Source organism: Coenobita brevimanus, chromosome 115 (assembly GCF_032717465.1).
Source record: "Coenobita brevimanus isolate Jiangsu-jjx chromosome 115, ASM3271746v2, whole genome shotgun sequence".
NCBI lineage: Eukaryota > Metazoa > Arthropoda > Malacostraca > Decapoda > Coenobitidae > Coenobita > Coenobita brevimanus.
In genome coordinates this window covers 4,501,586-4,524,620 of record NC_137068.1, presented here as the reverse complement: position 1 = coordinate 4,524,620, position 23,035 = coordinate 4,501,586, and the positions used below count along the sequence as shown (strand labels likewise).

At 41.7% G+C, this 23,035-nt stretch overlaps 1 protein-coding gene across 3 annotated transcripts in view; it reads right to left on the bottom strand.

The window, feature by feature from the left end:
- Positions 1 to 23,035, bottom strand: part of LOC145418541 (eukaryotic translation initiation factor 4 gamma 3-like) — a 536,301-nt gene that overhangs the window by 54,109 nt on the left and 459,157 nt on the right. For 2 of the 3 annotated variants that reach the window (XM_080286907.1, XM_080286909.1), the window contains 5 exons: positions 18,704 to 19,165; positions 18,027 to 18,166; positions 17,639 to 17,731; positions 9,203 to 9,412; positions 1,132 to 1,266 (listed from right to left, as the gene is read on the bottom strand). In XM_080286907.1, coding sequence (XP_080143033.1) covers positions 1,132 to 1,266; positions 9,203 to 9,412; positions 17,639 to 17,731; positions 18,027 to 18,166; positions 18,704 to 19,165 — 1,040 coding nt within the window. The remainder of the gene's footprint in view (positions 1 to 1,131; positions 1,267 to 9,202; positions 9,413 to 17,638; positions 17,732 to 18,026; positions 18,167 to 18,703; positions 19,166 to 23,035) is intronic. The other variant, XM_080286908.1, reaches the window with a different exon arrangement.

Sequence of the window (23,035 nt, the reverse complement as noted above, 5' to 3'; positions counted from 1 at the left end):
TCCATCTTGTGCAGTGTGTGTGATAAATGGGTGCATAAGAGATGTAGTGGTATCAGAAGTAGACTGCGAGATAATGCTGATTTTATGTGTACGGCGTGTCGGGGTGAGCAGGTGGAGATTGTCAGACGTGAAAGGATTGAACTTGCTGGTGAATCTCTTGAGTGTGTGGAAGAGTTTTGTTATTTGAGCGACATGTTGTGTGCTGGAGGTGGGGCTGGAGCTAGCTCTGTGGCTAGGGTGAGAAGTGGTTGGAAGAAGTTCAGGGAGCTCTTGCCTCTCCTGACATTGAGAGGACTCTCTCTACGTGCTAAGAGGTCTTTGTATGCAGCATGTGTCAGGAGTGTAATGCAGTATAGTAGCGAGACTTGGACAGTGAAGGAGGAAGATATTTGCCAGCTCAGACGTACAGAAATGACAATGATTAGGTGGATGTGCAGTGTGTCTCTGCGTCCAAGGCCTGGAGGGGCTGGGTTTACTATGGAAGAGTTGAGAGGTAGGATGGGACTGAAATGTACTGGTGTTGTGATGAGGAGAGGTAGATTGAGATGGTTTGCACATGTGAAGAGGATGGGGGATGATAATTGGGTGAGGAAGGTGAGAAGTGTTAATACTGGGGGTGGGGTTATGAGGGGTAGACCGAGAAAGACATGGGACGAGGTCATTAAGTGTGACCTCAGGGTTAAGGGACTGAACAGGAAAGCTGCAATGCATCGTGCAGCATGGAGAGCCGCCATTAGGTGACCAAGGCCGACACATGCAAGCATGTTGGAGCCTTAAAAAAAATCGCATGCATGCTATCGCAAAGTGTGCCAAAATATCACACTTTGCGATAATTATCGCACGTCTGAAAATACTGCAGCTGAGCAGTTACGTTACTTCTTTCTGAGGTGGAGAGAAAACGGCACTGACTGTGTTTGATGGGACGACAGAATCTCTACACCTCATCCCAGACTGAATATCGTATCATTGAACTTTCGAGATCGTATATTGAAAATAGTTCCTAATTTACCCAGGTTGTATCATCGGTTTCTTGTATATCGAGTGGTCGTAAAACAGGACCTACCTGTACATTACCCCTTTACCAACCCAACCCAGATTTGCATCTTAAGAGATACCCCAGACTTCACTTACCTTCTCAAAAATTAAATCTATGACAGCAGAGAGTCTCTCAGTTGTATTAATTGGCATAGTTTTTACAGTGTCTACTAATTTCTCAAACTTCTCAGGAGTAAGCTTGTTAAGGATGCCTCTCATCACTTTAACGACCTGTAAAGAAAAAATACATATTTCAAGAAAAGACTAAGTAAAAAACCAACACTCAACCCAAGAGATAAACACCAACACTAAACCCAAGAGATAAAAATCATCATTTTGTTATATCAGTGTATCATGTTGTGCGTGTATTTACCTAGTTGTGATATACAGGAAATGAGCTATGTTCGTGGGGTCCTGTCTCAGTCTCAACAAGTCAAACTTTGTTTTAAATTTGTTAAAGTTTTTTACAGGACAATCTCTTTGTCCAAGTATTCCACAGGTCAATGCATCTATGTGAAAATTTTTTTTTCTTCTATATTCTTCAAGCAACTGTGTTTTCAGTTTCTTTCCATGTCCTCTTGATGCTCCCCCATCTGAAAAAACTGATCTCTGTCAATTTTGTCTACTCCCATCATGGCCCTGAACACTGCAATCACGTCACCCCCCTCTCCTCCTCCTCCTAGGAGAGGCAGACCCAGCTTTTCTAGTCTTTCCTTGTACGAGAGATCAGTTGGCTATGGACCATCTCGGTTGCTGTTCTTTGTATTCTCTCGAGCTTGGTTATACAGGCAGCCATCCACATTAGAGGGGGTTAGGGGACACAGACTCCTGTGAATGTGAAATTACTGTGAATGTTTGATGCACCCTCCCATAAATGCCTCTTCAGCCACACAGACACTCGTCAGACAAAGCTATCGGAAGTAAATCGCACAATTGGGTGCTAATTCACTCACCTAAGAGCACAATCATAGGGAACAGTAATGAAATTACGGGAGGTTTGGCGTGGCAGCACAGAAGCAGCGAAATGACCTTGACAGTGGCAGGACACAGACTAAGGGAGAGACAGAGGACCACAGGAGCACGGTGGTTTGGTGCGGGAATGGTTTGGAGCGAAATGACTCGTGTGTCCACACTGCCACACTTTGCAGCCGTGAACGGAATTTTGGCTCCACAGAGAGGCAATCCGCAAATCTGCAAGACCCACAAGAGTGGAGGGCCGCCTGTACCTTTCTTTTTATGTGGAGACCACACTACTGTTGCATATTCCAACCTGGGGCACATAATAGCAACTATCAATTTTTCCATCATCTCCTCATCCATGTAATGAAATGCCACTCTTATGTTTGTCAGGAGCTTAAACGTCTCTCTGACAAGCTTACTGATGTGCTTCTCGGGTGACAAATTATCCTGGACCAACATTCCAGGATTTTGTGATTGGTTCCTTTCCCATCGAACAATTCCATGACTGTCTCTTAGTACTTTTACCTATTTCCAGTATTTTGCATTATTTGCGCTGCATTTCATTTCCCATATCAGGCTCCAATAATAAAACCTGTCCAGATCTTCCAGTAGCATTGGACAATCCTCTTCAACTTCTACTCTCCTCATGATTTCTGCACTGTCTGCAAACAGACTTGCATAACTGTTCACTCCATCCACTGTATCATTTACATTAATCAGGAATATTATGGGCACCAACACTGAGCCCTATGGGACTCCACTTGTTACTTCCCTAAACCCTGTCATCTTGTCCTTTATTATGGTACTCATCTGTCTGTCTCTAATGAAGTCTCTCATCCACTCCAAGAGGTTCCCCTTCAGTCCTCCTATGTGCTCCAACTTCCACAGTCACTCATGAGGTACTTTGTCAAAGGCTTTCTCCAGATCTAAATACACAAATCCACCTAGCTCTCTCTCTCCTGTAGCACATCAATCACCCTTGAGTAAAACCACAGCAAATTATAGACACATGACCTTCCAGTTCTGAATCCAAAATGACTTTCTGCCACAATGTTCATCTCCTCCAGATATTTTATCCATTTGACTTTCAAGATTCCTTCACACAATTTTGCAACCACACTGGTCAGGAACACTGGTCTATAATTCAGGGGTTCTTCCTCATTTCCTCTTTTGTAAACTGATACCACATTGGCCCTCTTCCATTCCCGAGGCACTTCCCCTTCTTCCAAAGAAGATGCAATTAAACTGTGAATCTTGTCCACCAGTTGATCTCTGCATTCCTTCTGTACCCAATTAGAGATTCTGTCCAGTCCTGGAGCCTTCCTTCCATCTTGAATTTCCAGTAATTTACAGTCACTACTCGTTATACATTGAACCGGTATACAATAATTTGCAACCATAAAAAGGTTACACCCCTAAATCCAATTTACAATTAATTTCCCACTATAACGATATTCCTATCGCAAAAATTTCCTATGAAGTGCCAGGTGCATGCAAGGCGACTGTCACTCATTTCAGGCAAGATGGCAGCCCTGGCGTGCAGAGCATTGCTTTGGTTCAGTTGCACAGTCCCACCACCCCTTCAAAGCCATGTCTTTTCCACTCGTTCACGTGTATCCTGTTCCTGTCTGACTCAGGCTGACCATTAGTGCCTGTAAGCACTAGCAGTCCCCCTGCCTTTGGGGGGGACGACTTGGACCGACATAGGAAGTGATTGAAGTGGATTGTCATTTTTTAGTCTTGGGTAGGTTGGGAAGTTGAGCTGACATAACCCCCCCTTTATAATGTACTGTATTTCAATCTCCCAATTTATAATAAACTCATTATACATTACGGTACGACCTGACGTAACCCCATCGTACAACGAGTACTAACTGTATACTTTAGCACTTTCACTATTTCATCTTTTAGCTGTACATTTTCAGTCACTCCTTCCCCTTCCACAAAATCACTTTCTTTAGTGAAAATTGATTGGAAGCATTCGTTCATTATTTCAGCTCGCATTGCCGCATCTTTAACCTGTCGCGTCCCGTTGACGTGTATATACGTCCACACGTTTTGTCACCGTCAGTCCTGTTGACGTATATGAACGCGCATCAATTGCAAGGTCCCTCATTTGCACAATTTTCAATTTTCGCGCGTGATTTTTGGTACGTATACACGGGACACGTTCCTCTACAAGATGCCAGGCAGGGACAATGCCTTACCCAGCATGCCCCCCCCCCCCATTGTCTCGGCAATTCACCTGTTACCAGTGACCTGGGCAGTAAAGACATGTCGTGCCATGGTACGAAATTCAGGGCCAGAGTGATTCCCCAATCGATGACAATGTATTTACATAGCATTAGAAGAAGAAACAGTCAGAAATGATGATCAGGTAATGTCACCAAAAAAGGTCAGGTATGTTGATGTGTTTGGTGGGTGAAACAATGCTTATATTGCCTATATTACTGTGTGAAAACCAATATACTCTCGTAGTACATATAAATTCGTACCAAATAAATAAATAAATACCGTTTGTGAGTGGTGTGGAATGGTTACACTCCCACAGAACTAGTTTTCTTTGGAGCGAGCCTGATAGAGAACCCAGTCAGGTAAGGAGTACTGCTACCTGTATCGAGTATTTTAAACCTCAGGTGAGTGATTTCTCTATGAATTTTCGATGTTCCTCACCAAAAGCAGATATTTGAGCCAAAAACAAATTTTTTTTCCAAAATTGGTCAGGATTGGGGGGGGGAAGTCAGTGGTGGAAAATCGGTCAGGACGGGGCGGGTTAAAGACCTCTCCTACTCTCAGTTTGTTGAGTCCTTCCCTTTGTTTCAAGTTGCCATTAACAAACCAATAAAACAATTTTGGTTCTTCCCTACATTTGTCAATTATGCCTTTTTCAAAGTTCCTTTCTTCCTCTATACATATTCTTGTATATCCATTTCTAGGTCTTTTATTTTCTTCCTTTGAGCTATCATTAACTCTTTCCCCAAGTGTTCTATGCCATATTGCTTTTGGCATATACTGTATTTTCCACACTCGAATTATAGAGGTACAGAAAGATATCCCACTTCTGTATCTCTCATTTCTCTAAACTTCCTCCAATCCGCATTTTCAAAAAATTTCCTCTATCTCAAAAAGTCTGCTTCCCCAATGTTGTAACTTCCCTGCCTTTGCTCATCTCTTGGCACCACGTTCCCTTCTATCATTAAGAACTCAATCCCTACATGATCACTTTTTCCTACAGGACATATTTCAGAGATTCAATTATGTCTGATTCTTTCGTTAAAAGTAAATCAAGTCTTGCTGGTGTGTCATCCCACTGGGTCATTACATTACTCATTGCTATATTTAACAGTGTACTACCCCACGAGTCTTCAATACCTCCGAGTCCCATTCCTCCCAGCTCGCCTCTTCACAATTAAAATCACCCCACGATTATATTGTTGTTTTTCTCAATCACTTTCTGTAGGTATCTGACCATGTCTGACAACATCTCCTAGTATGAATCCTCATCCCATGCCCTTGTCTTAGGGGGAACATATACTACTGCGATGTTTCTCTGGTCTTTCTCTAGTTTCAAATTTCATATTTCTCACTTCAGCCCTATCCTCTCCCAGTTCCACATTATCCACAATTATGTTCTTCTTCATTCCTATCATCACTCCTCCCCCAGTTTTTTCTTTTCTGTCTCTTCTCCAAAATTTGTATTTACCATCTCCCATATGGATATAAACATCCACTCTTAACTTGGTCTTTACAGAGCAAACAATATCTGGCTCATTTACCCTCAAGATAACACTGATTTCCAACCTTGCCGAGAGTATCTACATTAGCATATGTCACTTTCAAACTTTTTCATTGTATTTTATTCCCTCCTTCTCTCTCCCTCGGCACCACTTCCTCAATTTCTGATCCATAACTCCAATAGAACTCCGTCTTCTCTTCCACCATTCTCTGGTAGTTTTTTCCCTTAGCTTCCTTTACTAGCTCCTTTATTTTAGCTCTTTCTTCTTCATTTGTATCTCTTTTTATCCAAACATTCTTGAATCCCTCCTTATTCAGCTAGCTTCCTTGTCCTACTATGGTGGTACCATTCTTAAGTGGCGGTTTGGGTGGGGCACGAACCTCTGTACAGTGTTGCTACGTGTTCCATACCCGCTATGTGAACGGCTCTGATATATGTAATAGGCATCACAATAAGATAAACACAGAAGAATATATTGGTAACATATGTATTATAACATATGAAAGAACAGTAAACTTATTATGCGTAAAATATTTATACGGCAATACAGAAACGTGGCATAACTTTTTTACAGTGTTGCTTAAAAAAAAGTAGTCACTTTTACTGGCTGTTACCGTATTTCTGGGGTTGGTAATAATGTCACAATTATGATTATAAGATAATGTGCAGGAATATAAGTAAAAATGTCAATTTCTTAGTAAAAAAAAAAAATAATAATAATAATACATTGAACCCTCGTGAGCGGCAACACTCACACACACCCAGTCCCACCTGGCCAGAGCTTCCTCTATCCTAGGCCTGTTTGGGGACACCTCTTAATAAAAGACGTGCCAAGACTTTTATCTCCTGGGTGGTGTGGAAATAAAGTCAAATTTACAATATGTACATTATAATGTAAAATAAAATAACCAAAATGTATCCTAAAACACCACAGACGAGAGAGAGGAGAGAGAGAGAGGGGGGGGGGGAGGCAGACCAGGGGCAGTGTTGAGTGCAGCTGAGTGAGAGATGGAGGAAGGGAGGGAACGAAGGAGGGAGAGAGTGATTGAATGAAAACATATCATGGCGCCACAATAGTGAGGTCATCTGGCGCCATATGTAAAACAATAATATTTTTAAATATAATTACTGTAGATATAATAAAAACAAAATAAAGAAATGAAAGCACAAGTTTATGTCACTCATAATAGAAACAAAATTCCCAAGGGTGACGCACATCTCCCCCCAGGAGAGAGAGAGAGAGAGATCGCGGTATGGAAAACGTGGCAACACTGTACAGATGTTCGTGCCCCACCCAAACCGCCACTTAAGAATGGTACCACCATAATTACTTCATTTACTGTGACCTGAGACTGAAACTTATCTTCCAGTGGCCTTGCCCCTCCTTCCTTGTACCTTCCCTGCCTAAACACCCTTCAATCTCTTCTTGAGCTTCGTTGTCACCCTCCATAACTATCGATACTATCTCTTTAGGCCCTCTCGGTTTTTCTCTTTCCCTTTCTGATCTTACTGTCGTGTTTTTCTTTTAATCCAGAAATGATCACATTTCTCCTTGTCTGCCACATCCCTGACTAGAGATTCTCTACCTCTTAGTGCCCTAACCATTTCCTTCTCCACCTTTTTTTGTTGGTCTATAATCTCCATTTTTAAGTTTATATTTCCTTCCTCTAATCTTTTTCCACCCCGTGTTCCTCCTCGATTTCCTTTGTGTGTTCATCTAGCATCCTTGATTTTTATTAATGTTCATCTACTTACTTTTCATCCTGTCCCTTTTCTTCCAACCTCTTACTTTCTCTCGAGCTGTTTATTTCTTTTGAAGCAGATTTGTGACTCACTTTTAATTCTATAACTTCTTGCTCAGCACTGAGTCCAGACGCTCTCTAACATGTTCTTCAATACATTCACATCTTTCTCCTGCTCTAGGGTCAGTTCCTGCAACTCTAATTATTAACCATACCTTTTTTTAATTCCTGGACATTCCTCTCAGTCATTTTCTTCAAACCTGCTACTCGTGTGTGTGTGTGTGTCTTCAAACCTGCTCTTCGTGTGTGTGTGTGTGTGTGTGTGTGTGTGTGTGTGTGTGTGTGTGTGTGTGTGTGTGTGTGTGTGTGTGTGTGTGTGTGTGTGTGTGTGTGTGACAGCCACATTATATACCAGATAGAACATGGTGAAATATTTTTAGCCTATCTGATGGAGCCATTATTTCAAGGGCTTGTATGACGAGTGAATGGAAGCGTGGCCCATTGAACTGGGCAAACATTGGCTGTCTGGATGTTGCAACTCCTCACCCTGCCCTAGGATGGGGAAGGAGGTCCAGATGATGATGATGACACCCACATTGTGGTTTAAGGTAGTCGGTCATATTAAGCCAAAGGTAATTAAAAATTAATACAGATGATGGATGGATACATCTTCATGGAAACTGTACTAATACTACTGTAGTGATGCTCCAATGCAATGGCAATACTTATAACAGAACTACTGTACAGCAGACCCCTATTTAAACAGAACCCAATAGACCGGATATCGGATTTAATGGACACTACAGAAGCCACTTAACTTCCTGTCTATAACAATGTCAAATGTGGAACAACTAGGTGCAATATAAGTGTTTACTACCCCTTTTACTTCAACATGGCCTGGAATTGCCCTTTAGCCATCATGATTGCTGAGCTGTTATAAGAGACTGGTAATACTGTACTAGCCAAGAAAAAGTGCTAAGACAAAAATGTAAAACAAGCTGCAAAAATGTGAAGCTACAGGCCAAGTTAGTTTGGCACCCCATTTTAATGGACTGATTGTCGGAATCGTATGGAATAAGTTTTGACGTATTAGGTGGACCTATGATTCTGCGGGCTTGAACAGTGAGTGAATGGGAGTGGCCATCTGGCATGGCAAAATCTCTCATTCTCTTAAGTTCTTTCTGGCTCTTTGAAGTGTCTCCCCCTTATCCTAGGGTGAGAAAGGTTTGAACGACTTTTTATTACACGTCAGCCCAGCAATGCACTTGTAATAAAGTATCGGCCAGTGATGGGATTCTTAACATGAAGCAGAGTGCATATTAATCCCATTCTTTTATTTCACTGAAGTGGGAGGAGTTGTAATACATCATCCACCTTGTGCAGAAGCATTTAAAGTGCCAAGCTCAAGTTGTCTGTTAGGAGTACTGTACTCTGGTTGTTTTTTACACATTTTTGTTTGCTGTTGCAGATGATAAACAGATTCCGCATTATTCAAAGGTCTGCAGATGACTTTGCAAACTTAATTACTCAATATAACACGCACCCTAACTGAACATTCGGCATTAAGTGTACCACGTATACAAAAAACATGTATTTTTCAATAAACACTAAGACTTGGTGGTGTATCATGAACATGTGCACTGCATGGGAATGATTTGGTCAGCAACTGTGCTTGTTCACACAGCAGTAACCTACAATGACTTCTGAGAAAAACATGTACTTTACGAACCTCATCTGTTTGAGCCTTTTGTGGATCTTCATGCTTCTTCGTGTCCTTCACTGAAGGCTTCCATGCATTCTCCGCAGTCTTTAGTTTGGGTTCACGACCAGTGGATTGTATAATTATGATCTTGCTTTGCCCACGCCCACCACCACCTCTTGACGGCTGACCCCCAGGATCACGGCGCTGCTGACTGTTGCGCCCCACCATTCTTGGCTGCTGTAAAAACATTATGAAACATGTTACATTAGGTAAACCAATCTCAATGGTATACCTAATATATCAAAGTGCCCAACCATCTTCGGTTGACAAAAACATACCTTATATAAATCAATGCCTCAACCATCCCCAGCTGCTGTAAACATGCTATGTTAAGTAATGTAGTCTCAATGCCATACAGAAATCAATACACCCAACCATCCTCAGTTGCTGTAAACAAGTTGCATTAACCCCTAGGCTGCGGCGACCCTAAACATCTCCTGTATCTGTGGTGCGGGAAAACTAGTTTAAATAACCATTTTCATCATGTTTCCACCCACTTATACCTAACCAAACATGGTAACATTATAGTCAGTTTTTACACTTCACACTGAAAATTCATGACCCTCTCATCATACGTATGCATGCAGCTCGCACAAAAAATGGCCAAAAAGTTCATAATATTTCATATGGCTCTTCCTGAATGTATGATGCAGTCTACCTATCAGCATTTCCAGAATGCTATACACAGCAAAGGGGTTAAGTGCATGCAGTCTCAACACAACACAAAATTAATCAATCTTGACAAACATTTCCTAAGAATCTTACAGAACATAAATGCAGAGGTTTGTCATAGTGACTGGCCAACCATCCATGGTTGCCGTGAACATGTTACATTAAGTACATCCAATCTCAATATCATACAAAATAAAGCAATCTTACTATTTAACTTATGGATCTTAGGGAATGGCCATGGCATAGCTAATTTGTTCAACTGACTGGAAGCTAGACCAAGAGCCAAGATATGCAATAAGACTTATCTATTCCTCAGTTAACATCACCAATGCACTGAAGTCCCACCCTTCCTCTCAACTCTTCAATCATAATCCCTCTCAGGCCTCACATTCAAGAACAGACTACACACCCACGTAATCATTGCTGCATCTGAACGTTTGAGCCTACGAATATCCTCTTCCTCTGCTGGTCAAGTCTCATTATTGTACATTACACTCCTGACACATGCTGTATAAAAGGCTTCGTTAACATGGAAAAAGAGCCCTCCCAATGTCAGGAGAGGCGACACTTACCTGAACTTCTTCCAACCACTCCTTAACCTAGCCACCAGCTAGCTCCAGCCCCACCTCCGGCACATGTCCCCCAAATAACACTGCTCCACACACTCAAGAAACACACCAGGAAGATCAATTCTTTCATGCCTGACAATCTCTACAGTATATTCTCTTCCTGACACACCACACACACACAAAATCAGCATTATTTCACAGCCTACCTCTAATACCACATCTATTATGCAGCCACTTATCACAAATATTGCACAACATGGAGTTACTTCCCATACCATTGTGACAAACTGCACATGGCCACACTTCCTCTGCTTTGGCAGTAGTACCACCAGCCCTATATGTCATCATTATTTTATCCGCATTTTCTCTCAAACTCATGGTAGGTGAGGGTGCTCATCATCCACTCACTCGATGTAGTGCTGCTCTCGGGTTCCTGCCATTTCCTCTCTTCCTTCTTCATCTGCCTTTTGTTCCTTCATCTTTCCTCTTCGGGTGACTCTACACTGAGTGACAAGCCAAATGGTTTCCAGTACACCATGAAACCATTTACTACGCTGAATGGTAGCCATATACCCAAATTATGGTGCCTGGTGGTTTAGTGGATAATTAAGGTGCTCCATTCGGATTAAGCCTGTACAGGTTTATATCCGACGAGTGGTTGGGGCTTACTGCTCAAGTAATGCCACTCAGGGATGAGTGAAACTGGTCACTCTCACCTCAAATGTCAGGACCAACTTGCCTAGCCCCGGGCTGCTATGCTCCTCATAAGGCAACACAGGATTAGATGATGGATGGATGTTCTCAACCCCTTGTGTCTCATTCAGTCTCTCCACTTCCAAAATCTTTCCTGAGCCTCCCTATCATACCCTACAATAAGTCATAAGAAGACAGTATCTCCTGATGGAGTCCATTTCTGGAGTCACGTGAGAGCTTCAAGCCCCATGATAAACAGTAAGGGGCTCAAGACTGATCCTTGATGAATGCCAACATTCGCGGTAAAGTCACTCAAATTTCCATTCACTCTAACCTGGGTGTGAACACTGGCATACAAAGCCATAACCACTCACCAGCCAAATTTCGATACCAAGCTTTCTCATTGCCAACTTCACTACCTCCCTAGGGACTACGTCAAAGGCTTTCTCCAAATCAACAAAAACAAAGTACAGCTCCCATTTCTTCCCTATGTATTTTTCTAGAGGTTGTTAGACAATATGGCATCAGTGATCCCTTTCCTGGCTTCAACTCACACTGCAGCTCATCAATAGTCACACTTTCTCTTCTAGAACTCTCTCCCCTACATTATCTGGTTCAAAAGTTTAATGCCTCTATAATTTCCTTTTTCTAAGGCCCCTAATACACTTTTACAATCACACTCTTCAGCCAGCCATCTGGGACAACACACTCAAGTATTATCAAATTAAGCAAATCATTAAATACACATTGAGGTGGTTTGGCCATGTGGCAAGGATGGAGAGTGAGAGACTAATGAGGAAAGTGTATGTGAGTGAGGTGCTGGGGGGGGAGAGGGAGGGGGAGGCCAAGGATGAGATGAAGGGATGGAGTGGAGAGGTAAATGAGAGAGGGGGGTGTGAGCTGAGAGCAGGGCAGTGAAATGGCAGGGGACAGGGCAACATGAAGGCAATTAGTTTGTGCCCACCCCTTACGGGATTAAGGCGTCTGGCAATAGACAGATAGGTAGATAGTATATAAACCTACTCCTACATCCCCCTAGGCCTTTCAACAGTCAACTCAATCACACCTGCCACCTTCCCCACCTGCATCCTATTCCCATGCTCACAGAAGCAGCATTAATGAAAGATTGAGGCCAAATACTGGATCTGCTGACTCCAGACCTTCCCTGTTCCTGTTGAACTTCTCATTCAGCAACCAGTTATGAAGCTCTCTCTAAGAGTCTTTTAATATCCTAATTGTAACAACTATCTTTCCTTCATCATTCTTCAAACAATGCCCACGTACAATATTCCTGTTTTCCCTCCTCATCTGATTTACCACCATAATCTTCATTTCAGCACTAATTAGGTTATCCAGTAAAGATCTCTGACTCAGATTTTGCCCTGGAGAACTTCTTTCTAGCTGTATGCTTGGCAGCCAAATACAACATTTCTGTTACCACCTCTTTTCCATTCCCAGAAAAGTCTCCTTTTCTCCTTAACTATGGCTTCTAACACCTCACCCCCCCCACCATGTAACCTTATGTCTTTGGAGCACCCCTTATCCATCCACACAGTGAATCAGTAACTCTCATAGGATTGTTCCCGAGAGCTCTGTACTGCTCATTAACATTTTTGTCAACAGCTCCCTGCTCACCCACAACTACACTCATCTCACTATAGAAGGCTTGGTTTTTCAACTTACATACTTTCCTCTTGGGTGCATAAGTCCTCATCTTCACCACCTGCTCCTTCAGCACCATGGTCCATACCAGTAATCTGCACTGTTGCACACATTTTTCACTCCCTATAACATTATTCACCAACCTCCTATCAGTCCCCCTGACCAGGAGGTCAATCTGGCTACTATTACCCCCAGACTCACATGTAATCAGCTGACTCTTTCTTTTTCCTAAACTGCGTGTTGCACAAAATCATGTTTATTGCTTTACCAAATCAGAGTATCCTTCCCCTTTCCACAATATTTACATCGTAAGTGCATCCTCCACATACCCTTTCATATTCTTTAGCTGCTTCACCCACAAGAACATTTAAACCTCCACCAAACTCTACAATCTCATCATTCCCCATAACACCAACCACTCATCTTCATCCCACAATCTGCCTTTTTCATCATCATCCATGTCAACCTGTGGCGCATGTGTCGATATAACTGAAATTACGAAGTTGCCAAGCAATATACACTCAAACCTTGAGTACCGCGGGCAATAGGGACTGGACAAGGACCATGGTACTCAAATCCACGTCACTCAAACAATATGTTTATGTGTATAATGGTACAATGTCTTCTGGCAACTTTCCGTAACTCTCACTTTTACCCCTTCTTACAGCCTCACCCCACGTAAATTATCCCCACTTGCACCCACCATCAGGTAAAACAATGAAAGAGATATAACTATTGTAATTAAAAACATCAATGGTATTAAAAATAGCATCAACAAAAACAGAAGTCGGACTGGGTATCCTTTTGTTGATATGTAGCTCCACGGTATTTCCCTCCCGCCCCTCAACCCCAATGTTGTTGTCAAAGTTTCGCCTTCTCGTATATCATGTGGCCTCTAGGAGAGACCTTAGACCATATAGTTAGACGAAAATTTATGGGTCTGACGGTTTTAGGGGACGAAATAAAAAAAATTTGTGCTAGCCAAAAAAAAATTACGTTCATCTTTGTGTTCTTGTGAGTCAGCGTTCCCTTTCACATTCTTCGCTTGGTATCGCGCTTCCCTACACATTTCAGACAGACTAAGTATATGGCTAAACTGCTCAGTCAACCCAAAATGTGTTGGGAAAAGCAATACCGAACGAAGAATGTGAAACGGAATGCCAACTCACGAGAACACATGGATGAAAAAGTACTGTTATTTTTGGTTTGCAAACATTTTTGTTCCATTTCGTCCCCTAAAACAGCCAGACCCATAAATTTTAGTCTAACCATACGGCCTAACATCTCTCCCGAAGGCCACACGATACGAGAAGGCAAAGCTTTGACAACATTATCAGTGGGGGATGGGGCATGAGTGCCGGGAAGCTACGTATCAACACAAGGGCATTTTGTTAATGCTATTTCTAATACCACTAATGCTCTTAATTACAATAATCATATGTCACTGTTTTACCTGATGGTGCATATAAGTGGGGGTAATTTGCGTGAGGTAAGGTGGTAAAGACCAGTAAAGTAAGAATTTATCTGACGCTCCACATAACGCCCTATAGACCTAAGCTTCTCAGTCAGTTTCAGGACAAATATAAACTTTCACAGCTACAAGGTTCGCATTACTTCCTACACACGATCTTTATCTTCTCCTGGTCCATCCAAATCATTATGATGGAGCTTTCATTTACGCCATACTTTTTTGCCATTTCGGTAAATGTACGCTTTACTTAAAGCAGTAGAAGGACCTTACCAATTCAGTTCATATTCCTCCAGTTTGTTTTTGATGTTTTTCTGACAATTTTCAGGGTGATTAATTGCCATTTCCTGCTGAAAAACTTCCCAATTTTTATCATCACACTCCTTAAGCCGTACCTATGACTGTCTTGCCGTACTCAAAGGTGGTTTTCATCTCCCAATTTCCCAACTGGATGCTAGGTTAGATTAGGTAAAATTATTAGGTATAGTTAAGCTAGGTTAGGTCAAGTGTAGTTAAACACTTAGGACAGGCCGTTTCGCCTTAACCCTGACGAGTCAAATAAGTTGACACAGTGGAACAGCTAAAATAAACGAGGAAACAGATTTAGTACGAAATGTTTATTTACCACCCAGAAGTAATCTGAAAAATATAAGACTATCAGGAAGAAGAGCGAAGACTGTGGAACTGAACGCTAACTTATGAAAGAACATGTATGGATGTAATTTTTTTTCTGATTAGCAAACATTTTCGTTCAGTTTCGTCCCCTAAAACTGCGAAACCCATATGACTGTGAGGTAAAGTCAGTGAGACGTGAGAAAGGACTTTATAGCTGTAAGCTCAGTTGGTCTGAAACGTGTTGGGAAGCACGAACTCCAACGAAAATGTGGAACTGAAACACTAACTTACCAGAACACATGGATGAAAGTTTTTTTTTTTCTTTTCCCCCCCAATTAGGAAACATTTTCATTTCATTTCATCCCCAAAAACTGCGAAACCCATTATAAGTGTCGGGTAGAATTAGGAGCGGCGCAAGAAAGGACTGATAACCGTATGCCCAGTTAGTTGGAAATGTGATGGGAAGCACGAAATCGAACAAAGAATGTGGAACTGAACGCTAACTTACGAGAACACATGGATAAAAGAGTAACTTCTTTGTCCAATTAGCAAACATTTTCATTCCATTTCATCCCTTAAAAATGCAAAACCCAGTATGAGTATGGGTAAGAACTAGGTAAGGCAAGAGAAATTACTGATAACCACATGCCTAGTTGGTCCGAAATGTGTTGGAAAGCATGAAATCAAACGAAGAATGCGGAACTGAACCCTAACTTACGAGAACACATGGATTATCCCCCCCCCCATTAGCATACATTTTCATTCAATTAAGTCTCCTGAAATTGCGAAACCCATAAATTTCGTCTAACCATTTGGCCTTGAGTGTACTCAGGAAACATTTTTCCATTCTGTATGCGTATTCATCTCACCACTGGGAACCCTCTGCCAGGAACGATGCTCGCCCAGTCGTTTCAAAACTAACCATAGGTTTTTCTCGAAAATATGCTCAATGTGTTTCCCAGGCAATACTTTCTCAATCTAACACCTAACCTATCCCACTAGGGCTGCTTGGCTGAGGTGGCTGGGTGTGGTATTGAGATAAATACTCATACAGAATGGAACTATGCGCCCAGGAAAGGTACCCAATTTAGAGGGTGACATCATCGCGTGCGACTTTCAAATTTAGTTGCCAGGCCAGCTGACTTCCCGCATGAGCTCGAGTTTTTCTGCGTGTTGACAAGACTTGTCTCATTACGCTGACCAAGTTAGAACAAAAGCATGTTACTAAAGGATTGAGTGTACTCACTGTAATAATCCTTTATTAGTCTTATTACATTCATGACACATTTCACCCATTTCTCCACAACGAGCACACCTACACTATCATATCTGGCTACTTTTCCCTGGTCTGGGCCCCTCTTACTTCAGCAGCAGCGGCATCCTGGGAACCACAATGCCCTCTACCCTCTGGCACAGATCTGGGCCCCAACCTATCTGTCCCACACCTGCACTAACATAGCCCAAGCCTAGACTCAACGAAATGAATACTATATCAAAAACAAACTTACTAGAATAGTCATGAACATCCGCTCAGGTACAAGTCTTAATCTCCCCCATGTAGAAATATTTTAGCCACTTCATTTTTTTTTTTTTTTTTTTTCCCTAATACACTAGAGGGGATGGCAATGAATTAAAACTTATAACTCATTACTTTCCTACCAAAATATCTAATACATAGTAATCACCCTAACTGACCCTCCCCTCAACCTGACTTCTTGTGGGCAACACACATCCACCCGACACAAATGCCAAATATAATATTCTCATCTTAAATGTCAGGAGCAACTTGCCCAGCCCCGGGCTCCTACGTTCCTCATGGCGCAACGTAGGATTGGATGATGAATAATGACTTACACAATCTAGCACAAAGCGATAATTCAAGTTCACAAGGCTATTTTAAGAAAACCAAGACAAAAAGCTATGGTTTCCTTGTGAAACCATACTGAAAGCCTGTCTTCCAACATGGTAATATGTTACTGTAAATGAATTAAACTGGCATTAACCAAAATAATACTCCCTAGGTGAAGAGGGTAAGTTCAATGACATCTACAAAATGAAGGATCTCTCCCTCCCTCTCCATCCATCCATCCGTCATCCAATCCTACATTGCCCATGAGGAGCGTAAGAGCCCGGGGCTAGGCAGTTGGTCCTGACATTTAAGATGTGAGTGACAAGCCTCACTCCCTCTCTATATATAAAAACTCTCAGCAATTTAATGCAATGTTACTTTCACCATTCTTCACATCAAATCCTTTACTCTCTCGCAACAGATTATCAATTAGTAAGGACCAACTACATGAAATTAACCTTCAAACGAATTGATTATTTTTGATGAGGAATTTAACATTATTCCTGATTAAATTCTTCAGACTGAACAGCTTGCCAGAGCCACTGGTGTCCCACTATGCTTCCATGACAGTGTAGTTTCATCCTAGTATTTTTTTTTTTTTTTTTTTTTTTAATCTCTCTCCATTCAACCCAGTACTGCCCAATTAGAAGTGTAGGAGCCTGGGAATAGGCTACTCAGTTTAGATATAAGGCCAGCAAGTAACTGTTCACCCTTTCATGGCATTATGTGAGCAATAAACCCCAATTTTCTCACGGGTCACATCCAGTTGAAGAGCCTTGATATACTACAACTAACCGATACCAACATCGTGAATGCACAACACAGTATATGACTAACTTATTAAATACTTGCTGCATATCAAACAAGACACATACCTTGTTGCCCATTGATGACTTAACATAATCTGGAGTGAAGTCAGGACCACCACTAACATGTCCCATGGGTCCACGGGTATCAAAGGCCTTTGCCTGGGGGGTGGAAAGGAGAATAAATTATACAACAAAAGTAAGCAACTTTAACTAAATCATTACCAACTGATATTCACCAAACATTCATACCAAGTAATTTTTTCTAACTGCATGAATTAAAACTATATCCAAATTCACAAACAACTAGTACTCAATTAGCATACATATTACCAGAAAAAAAAATCTAAACAGTATTAGCAACTGATAAACTAACAAATATTACTCTAACTCTTTTCTTTCTGCAAGGCAGAAGTTGACATTCAAACACTGAACTAGTAATCACTGACAAGCATACCCTTCCTGGTCCATCCCGAACAACTTCAAGATTAGGAAGTGATTCAGGCTTTTTGAGCGAAAGGGGATTATTCTGGAGTTCCAGGAGAAACATTCTATCATACTGGCGCTTCCCTTCTGGATTAAGTGGACTCCACTGGTCTGGAATTTAATTAATATTACAAATTAATGTCATCCTTATTACCAGGAGATAGTCAATATCACCAACAAACCACTACATGGATGATGGTGGAACATCTGGGACTGTATTCACAAAGGCTCTTAACCAGTTCTTACTATTGTAGTTTCCACTGCAGTTTTCATTCATTCACTTCTCACCAAACCCAGTGTTGCCCCATGAAGAGCATAGGAGCCCAGAGTAAGCAAGTTAGGACAGGCTGAATGACAGCACTCTTCCAGCAAGATGAACAATACAGAATATTACTGCATAAGCAATTTATGGCATATACAGTAATTACATAAGCATCAAGGTAATACGGGTATCATCATCATGTCCCAAATGTGCAACATTCTGTACACTACCTTCTGCCAAAACATACTTTCAAAAATTTAGAGGAAAAGCCTTTTTTAATAATGAAATTAGAAAATATACACCATGAATTGCAAACTATTTCACCTACATAATTCTAAATATAAATGAACAAGATAAGTAAACAAAAGAAAAACTAAAATTTTTACCTTCTTTATAGTTATATTTAAGCTGTGGACCTTCATCTTTCTTCTCATCCTCTTTTTCTTCATGTACATTATTAACTCCACACTCCACATTATTGACTTCTCTCTCCTTTAGTGGTTCTGTCCTCTGCTCTTCTGGTAATGAGGGTGATGGTGCAGGCTGAGAAGTAACTTCTTTTACTGCTGGTGGAGGAGGTGGCTGAGGTGAGGGAGGTGATCCTTTCTGTGGAACAGGCTGTGGAGGCACTGGGGGTTCTGGAGTCTTTTCTTTCTTCTCCTTTTCCTTGGTATTCTGACTCTGGCCAGGATTTTTATTGGCTGTCTGTTGAGGAGCACCAGGCAGGGTTGCTGCCTTCTGTGGTTGTGGAGGAATCAATGGTTGCTGGGGAGGTTGAGCCACTGAGTCATCCACAGTATCCCGCGCTGGTGTGGTCTCCTCTCGAGACGCAGTCTTCCCGCGTTTGCCTGTGAAAGAATGGGTTAACTATTAGCCAAAACAAACGGAATGAGCAATGTGTGACAAAGTAGCAGTAAAGTTATGAAGGAACATCATAAATATAAATGTGCATCAGTTTGAACAAAACCATTCTGCAACAACTACTTTCAGGAACAAACAGTACTGTACTGTACAAATCTAACACTTCTATTCACTAACGTAAGTACGGGCCATTTGTCTACAATGAGCTTTCAATCGGTTACACTTATTATCTGCTTTAGGTTGCACACCACCTCACTCTTTTATGATGTAATTACTGAAGTAACCATCTACATATAATAGGAAATAGATATACGGTATAGACTTTATTGCAAAGTGCTGCATTCAATTACCCATACACATATCCTTCAACTATAACATGTGGGAAATATGTACAATGTTGATACAGTAGTATACAGTGAGAACCCCACTTTTTTTTCATCTTCCAAAATTATAAAAAATCAGTACACCCCACAAACACAAGCTGGTCAAGGCACTGAACATCCACGGACAGACATTGTGCACTTCAACCATTATCCTGTTCATTATTTTAACTTCCTAACTACAAAATTCCATCCCTCTGCTCTCACGCCACCCCTCACCTTAAACTCACATTTCTTTTTTTTCTTTTTTTTTTTTCTTTTTCTTTTTTTTTTTTTTAATGTGTCCGACTCTGGGCAAAGGCTTCAGGGCCTATATCTCGGGGGCAGTAGCCTATCCCAAGGCCCAGTAGTCCTCCTACACCTCCACATGTCACCACTTCGGCGCTAACACCCACCATCCATATTGAATACATGCTAGGGATGTCTCATACAGGACTGGTGTATTGGTATTGGCGGGGGTATTTTTACATGTCGGCGGGTCATCTGGTAGATTAGGAAAGTCTGCTTTTTATGAAATTCAAATCCTTAAATTGTCCCCTGCCCCAACCAGGATTCGAACCTGGGTCCATCAGGACGGCAAGCCGCCTCTCTACATATACAGTAAACTCTCAATTATCCATCATTGCAATATCCGGCACTGCTGGGTCGGCTATTACAGCAACATCCATAAAAATTAAGCAATATCCAGCGCTGAAACAGGAGCTCTATCCAATATTCAGAGTGGAGGTTCGTCAACTGGCTCAAAATGCAGCCAACTGCTGCTGTATTACTGTACTGTATCATTACTTTACTGTGTCTTGTGCTTAATTTTCATCTTTCACTCATGGGAGTTTTCAAGATAGAGGGTCAAGACGGATAATAACGCAATATCTGGCTCAACACCGAATACTGAGCTGACAGGGGTACTAAGCAATATCCAGCATTTGCTTTAACCAGCATAGGGCTTGGCTGAATTATGCTGGATAATTATGAGTCTACTGATTTATTTTTTTGGCAAATAAGAAGCTCCCCTCCCCCCCTTAAAAAAAAAAAAAAAAAAAAAATGCAATACATCTTCAAAGATAAATGTCATATGCTTAGACGGGAGTCAGCTCTGGCTCTATTCAAAACAGCCACATATACAGTTAGTTCTCCTACACACTACACCGGTAGAAAATGCAAAAATAAAACATTTAGCCACTAAAACAGCTGATCAGTTGTGAAAGATAATATTCAATTTCAAGAATAAAGGGGAGGAGGAGGAGGAGGAGGAGGAGGAGGAGGAGGAGGAGGGAGGGAGGGAGGGAGGGAGGGAGGGAGGGAGGGAGGGAGGGAGGGAGAGAGGGAGGGAGGGAGAGAGGGAGGGAGGGAGAGAGAGAGAGAGAGAGAAACTTCAAGGGACAGCCACAACTCTGTTTACATACTGATGGTGTTGCCACCTGGTGTCTGCTGGTGATTATAACAAAGTCCTCAAGGCAAGCACAGATTATTAGGATTAACTAAACCTTAAAACTTTTTACTGGCCATAATTTTTTGTGAACTTATATTCTCTATACAAGAATCACAAGCAACGTTGGGTCTGGTTAGTACTTGGATGGGTGACCACCTGGGAACACCAGATGCTGTTGGCATCCCTACTTGTCAAGTGGGGTTGGTGGAGGATTAGTGCCCCTCTCTGTAAAACAATTAACTCTGAGCCCTTGGCCACCCCATTTGGGATACATGGCATCTGGCAATGAATGAATGAATGAAAGAATCACAATCATACATATCATCAAATTAACCCTCACACGTTATGGCTTGGTAAAAAATCCAAACACTTACACTTTTTCGACACAGGTTGTATCTAAGTGAAATCCAACCACTCACACTTTCACGATGCAGGATGCATCCAACTATGTAGATGTGTATTTTTTCGCCATGATTTTCAGTTGTGTCTTAACCTGGGCTATGGAAGCAGTGTCGGTCCAGGTCACGTGAAGCATCGATCAGCCGTCTCCCCACACCCATGCACAAGGGTCCCTGCGCCAATTCGCCCTCACATGTTACAGCCTGTGGACGCTCCTTTATGTTTGCTTACAGCATCGTGAATTCTTTCATTTTTCTCAGGGGATTCTGATAAGACGATCTTTATAAGTGGAGTGTTTTTTTTTAATGAAAATCATTGCAAATAAATGCTCTACAACTTTCCCTCAACATGCGTTGACAAAACGTTTATGTATCTCCAAAAAACGGTGTTGATTAAATGAGTGAATGAAAAAATATGGTAATTTATTGTTTCTTTCCTTTTTTCTTATCATTAGGAAGATCATTAACTCATAACTATAGTTACAAATAAGGGCAGGGGCATGAAATTATTGGAAACATTTTACAATGCTGTGCCAGCTGCTACTACAGCGGCCGGGTGTGGTCAAAGACTAAGGTATTTAAGTTACACATGCCATAAAAATCTTTCTAATAGAGCTAAAAGGGTCGTTTTCTTTTACGAATATCATCACAAATGTTCTACAACTTTCTCTCAATAAGCACTGACAAAATGTTTGTATATCTCTGAGAAATCAGCACTGCATAGGTAAGTGAATGATAAAATATGATACAGTAATCTATTCTTTTCCCTGAGTCATTAGGAAGATCATTTACTCATTTATAACATGTAACAATTTCAAAATACAGTTATAAATAAAGGCAGGGGAGAAAGTTGAAAGGAAACATTTTCCGATGTTGCACACATCACTGAGTGATGTCTTAGCCCGTAAGGGTCATGCAGTACAGTACTTGGAAACAGGTTGCTGTGAAAGAGTTCAAGAGGGTTAACTGAAGACAAATCCATCTTGGTCTAGCACAACAGAAACAATTTCTAGTGTACATGTGTCTGACTTACAAATTCGCACTTATACAGTAAGCTCGTCACGAACACGTTCTTGCCGAACGAGCTAAGCAATTATAGTCATTACTTGTTTTACGATGATTCAGTTTACGATAATTCGCTACAACAATAATAGAAAAGTTCCACCCCAAAATTCGATTTACAATAAATTTCCCACTATAACAATTTTGCCATCGGAAAGCGCCAGGCACATGCAAGGTGACCATCGCTTGTCTCAGGCAAGATGGCAGCCCCAGCGTGGAGGCATTGTTATGGTTTAGGTCCCGCCACACCTACAAAGCCCTGTCTTTTCAACTTGTTCATGTGTGTTCCCGTTATCGTCACCTCAGCCAAACATCGTACAACAGTACTGTGGATTTGTGTGCCTAGTGGTAAGGTCAGTGCCAATGTAGGCCCTAGTACTATGGCTGGTGCAAGTATGGGTCCCAGTGCTAAGGTTGGTGAAGGTATGAGACGGATTCCCCTCCCCCTAATCTATTCCTGTCTGACTCAGAGGCTGACCACTAGTGCCTGTAAGCACAGGCGGTCCCCCAGCCTCAGGGGGGTGGGGGGACAACTTGGACCAGCACAGGAAGGAATGAAGGTGGGTTGTCATTTATGGTTCAGTCTTG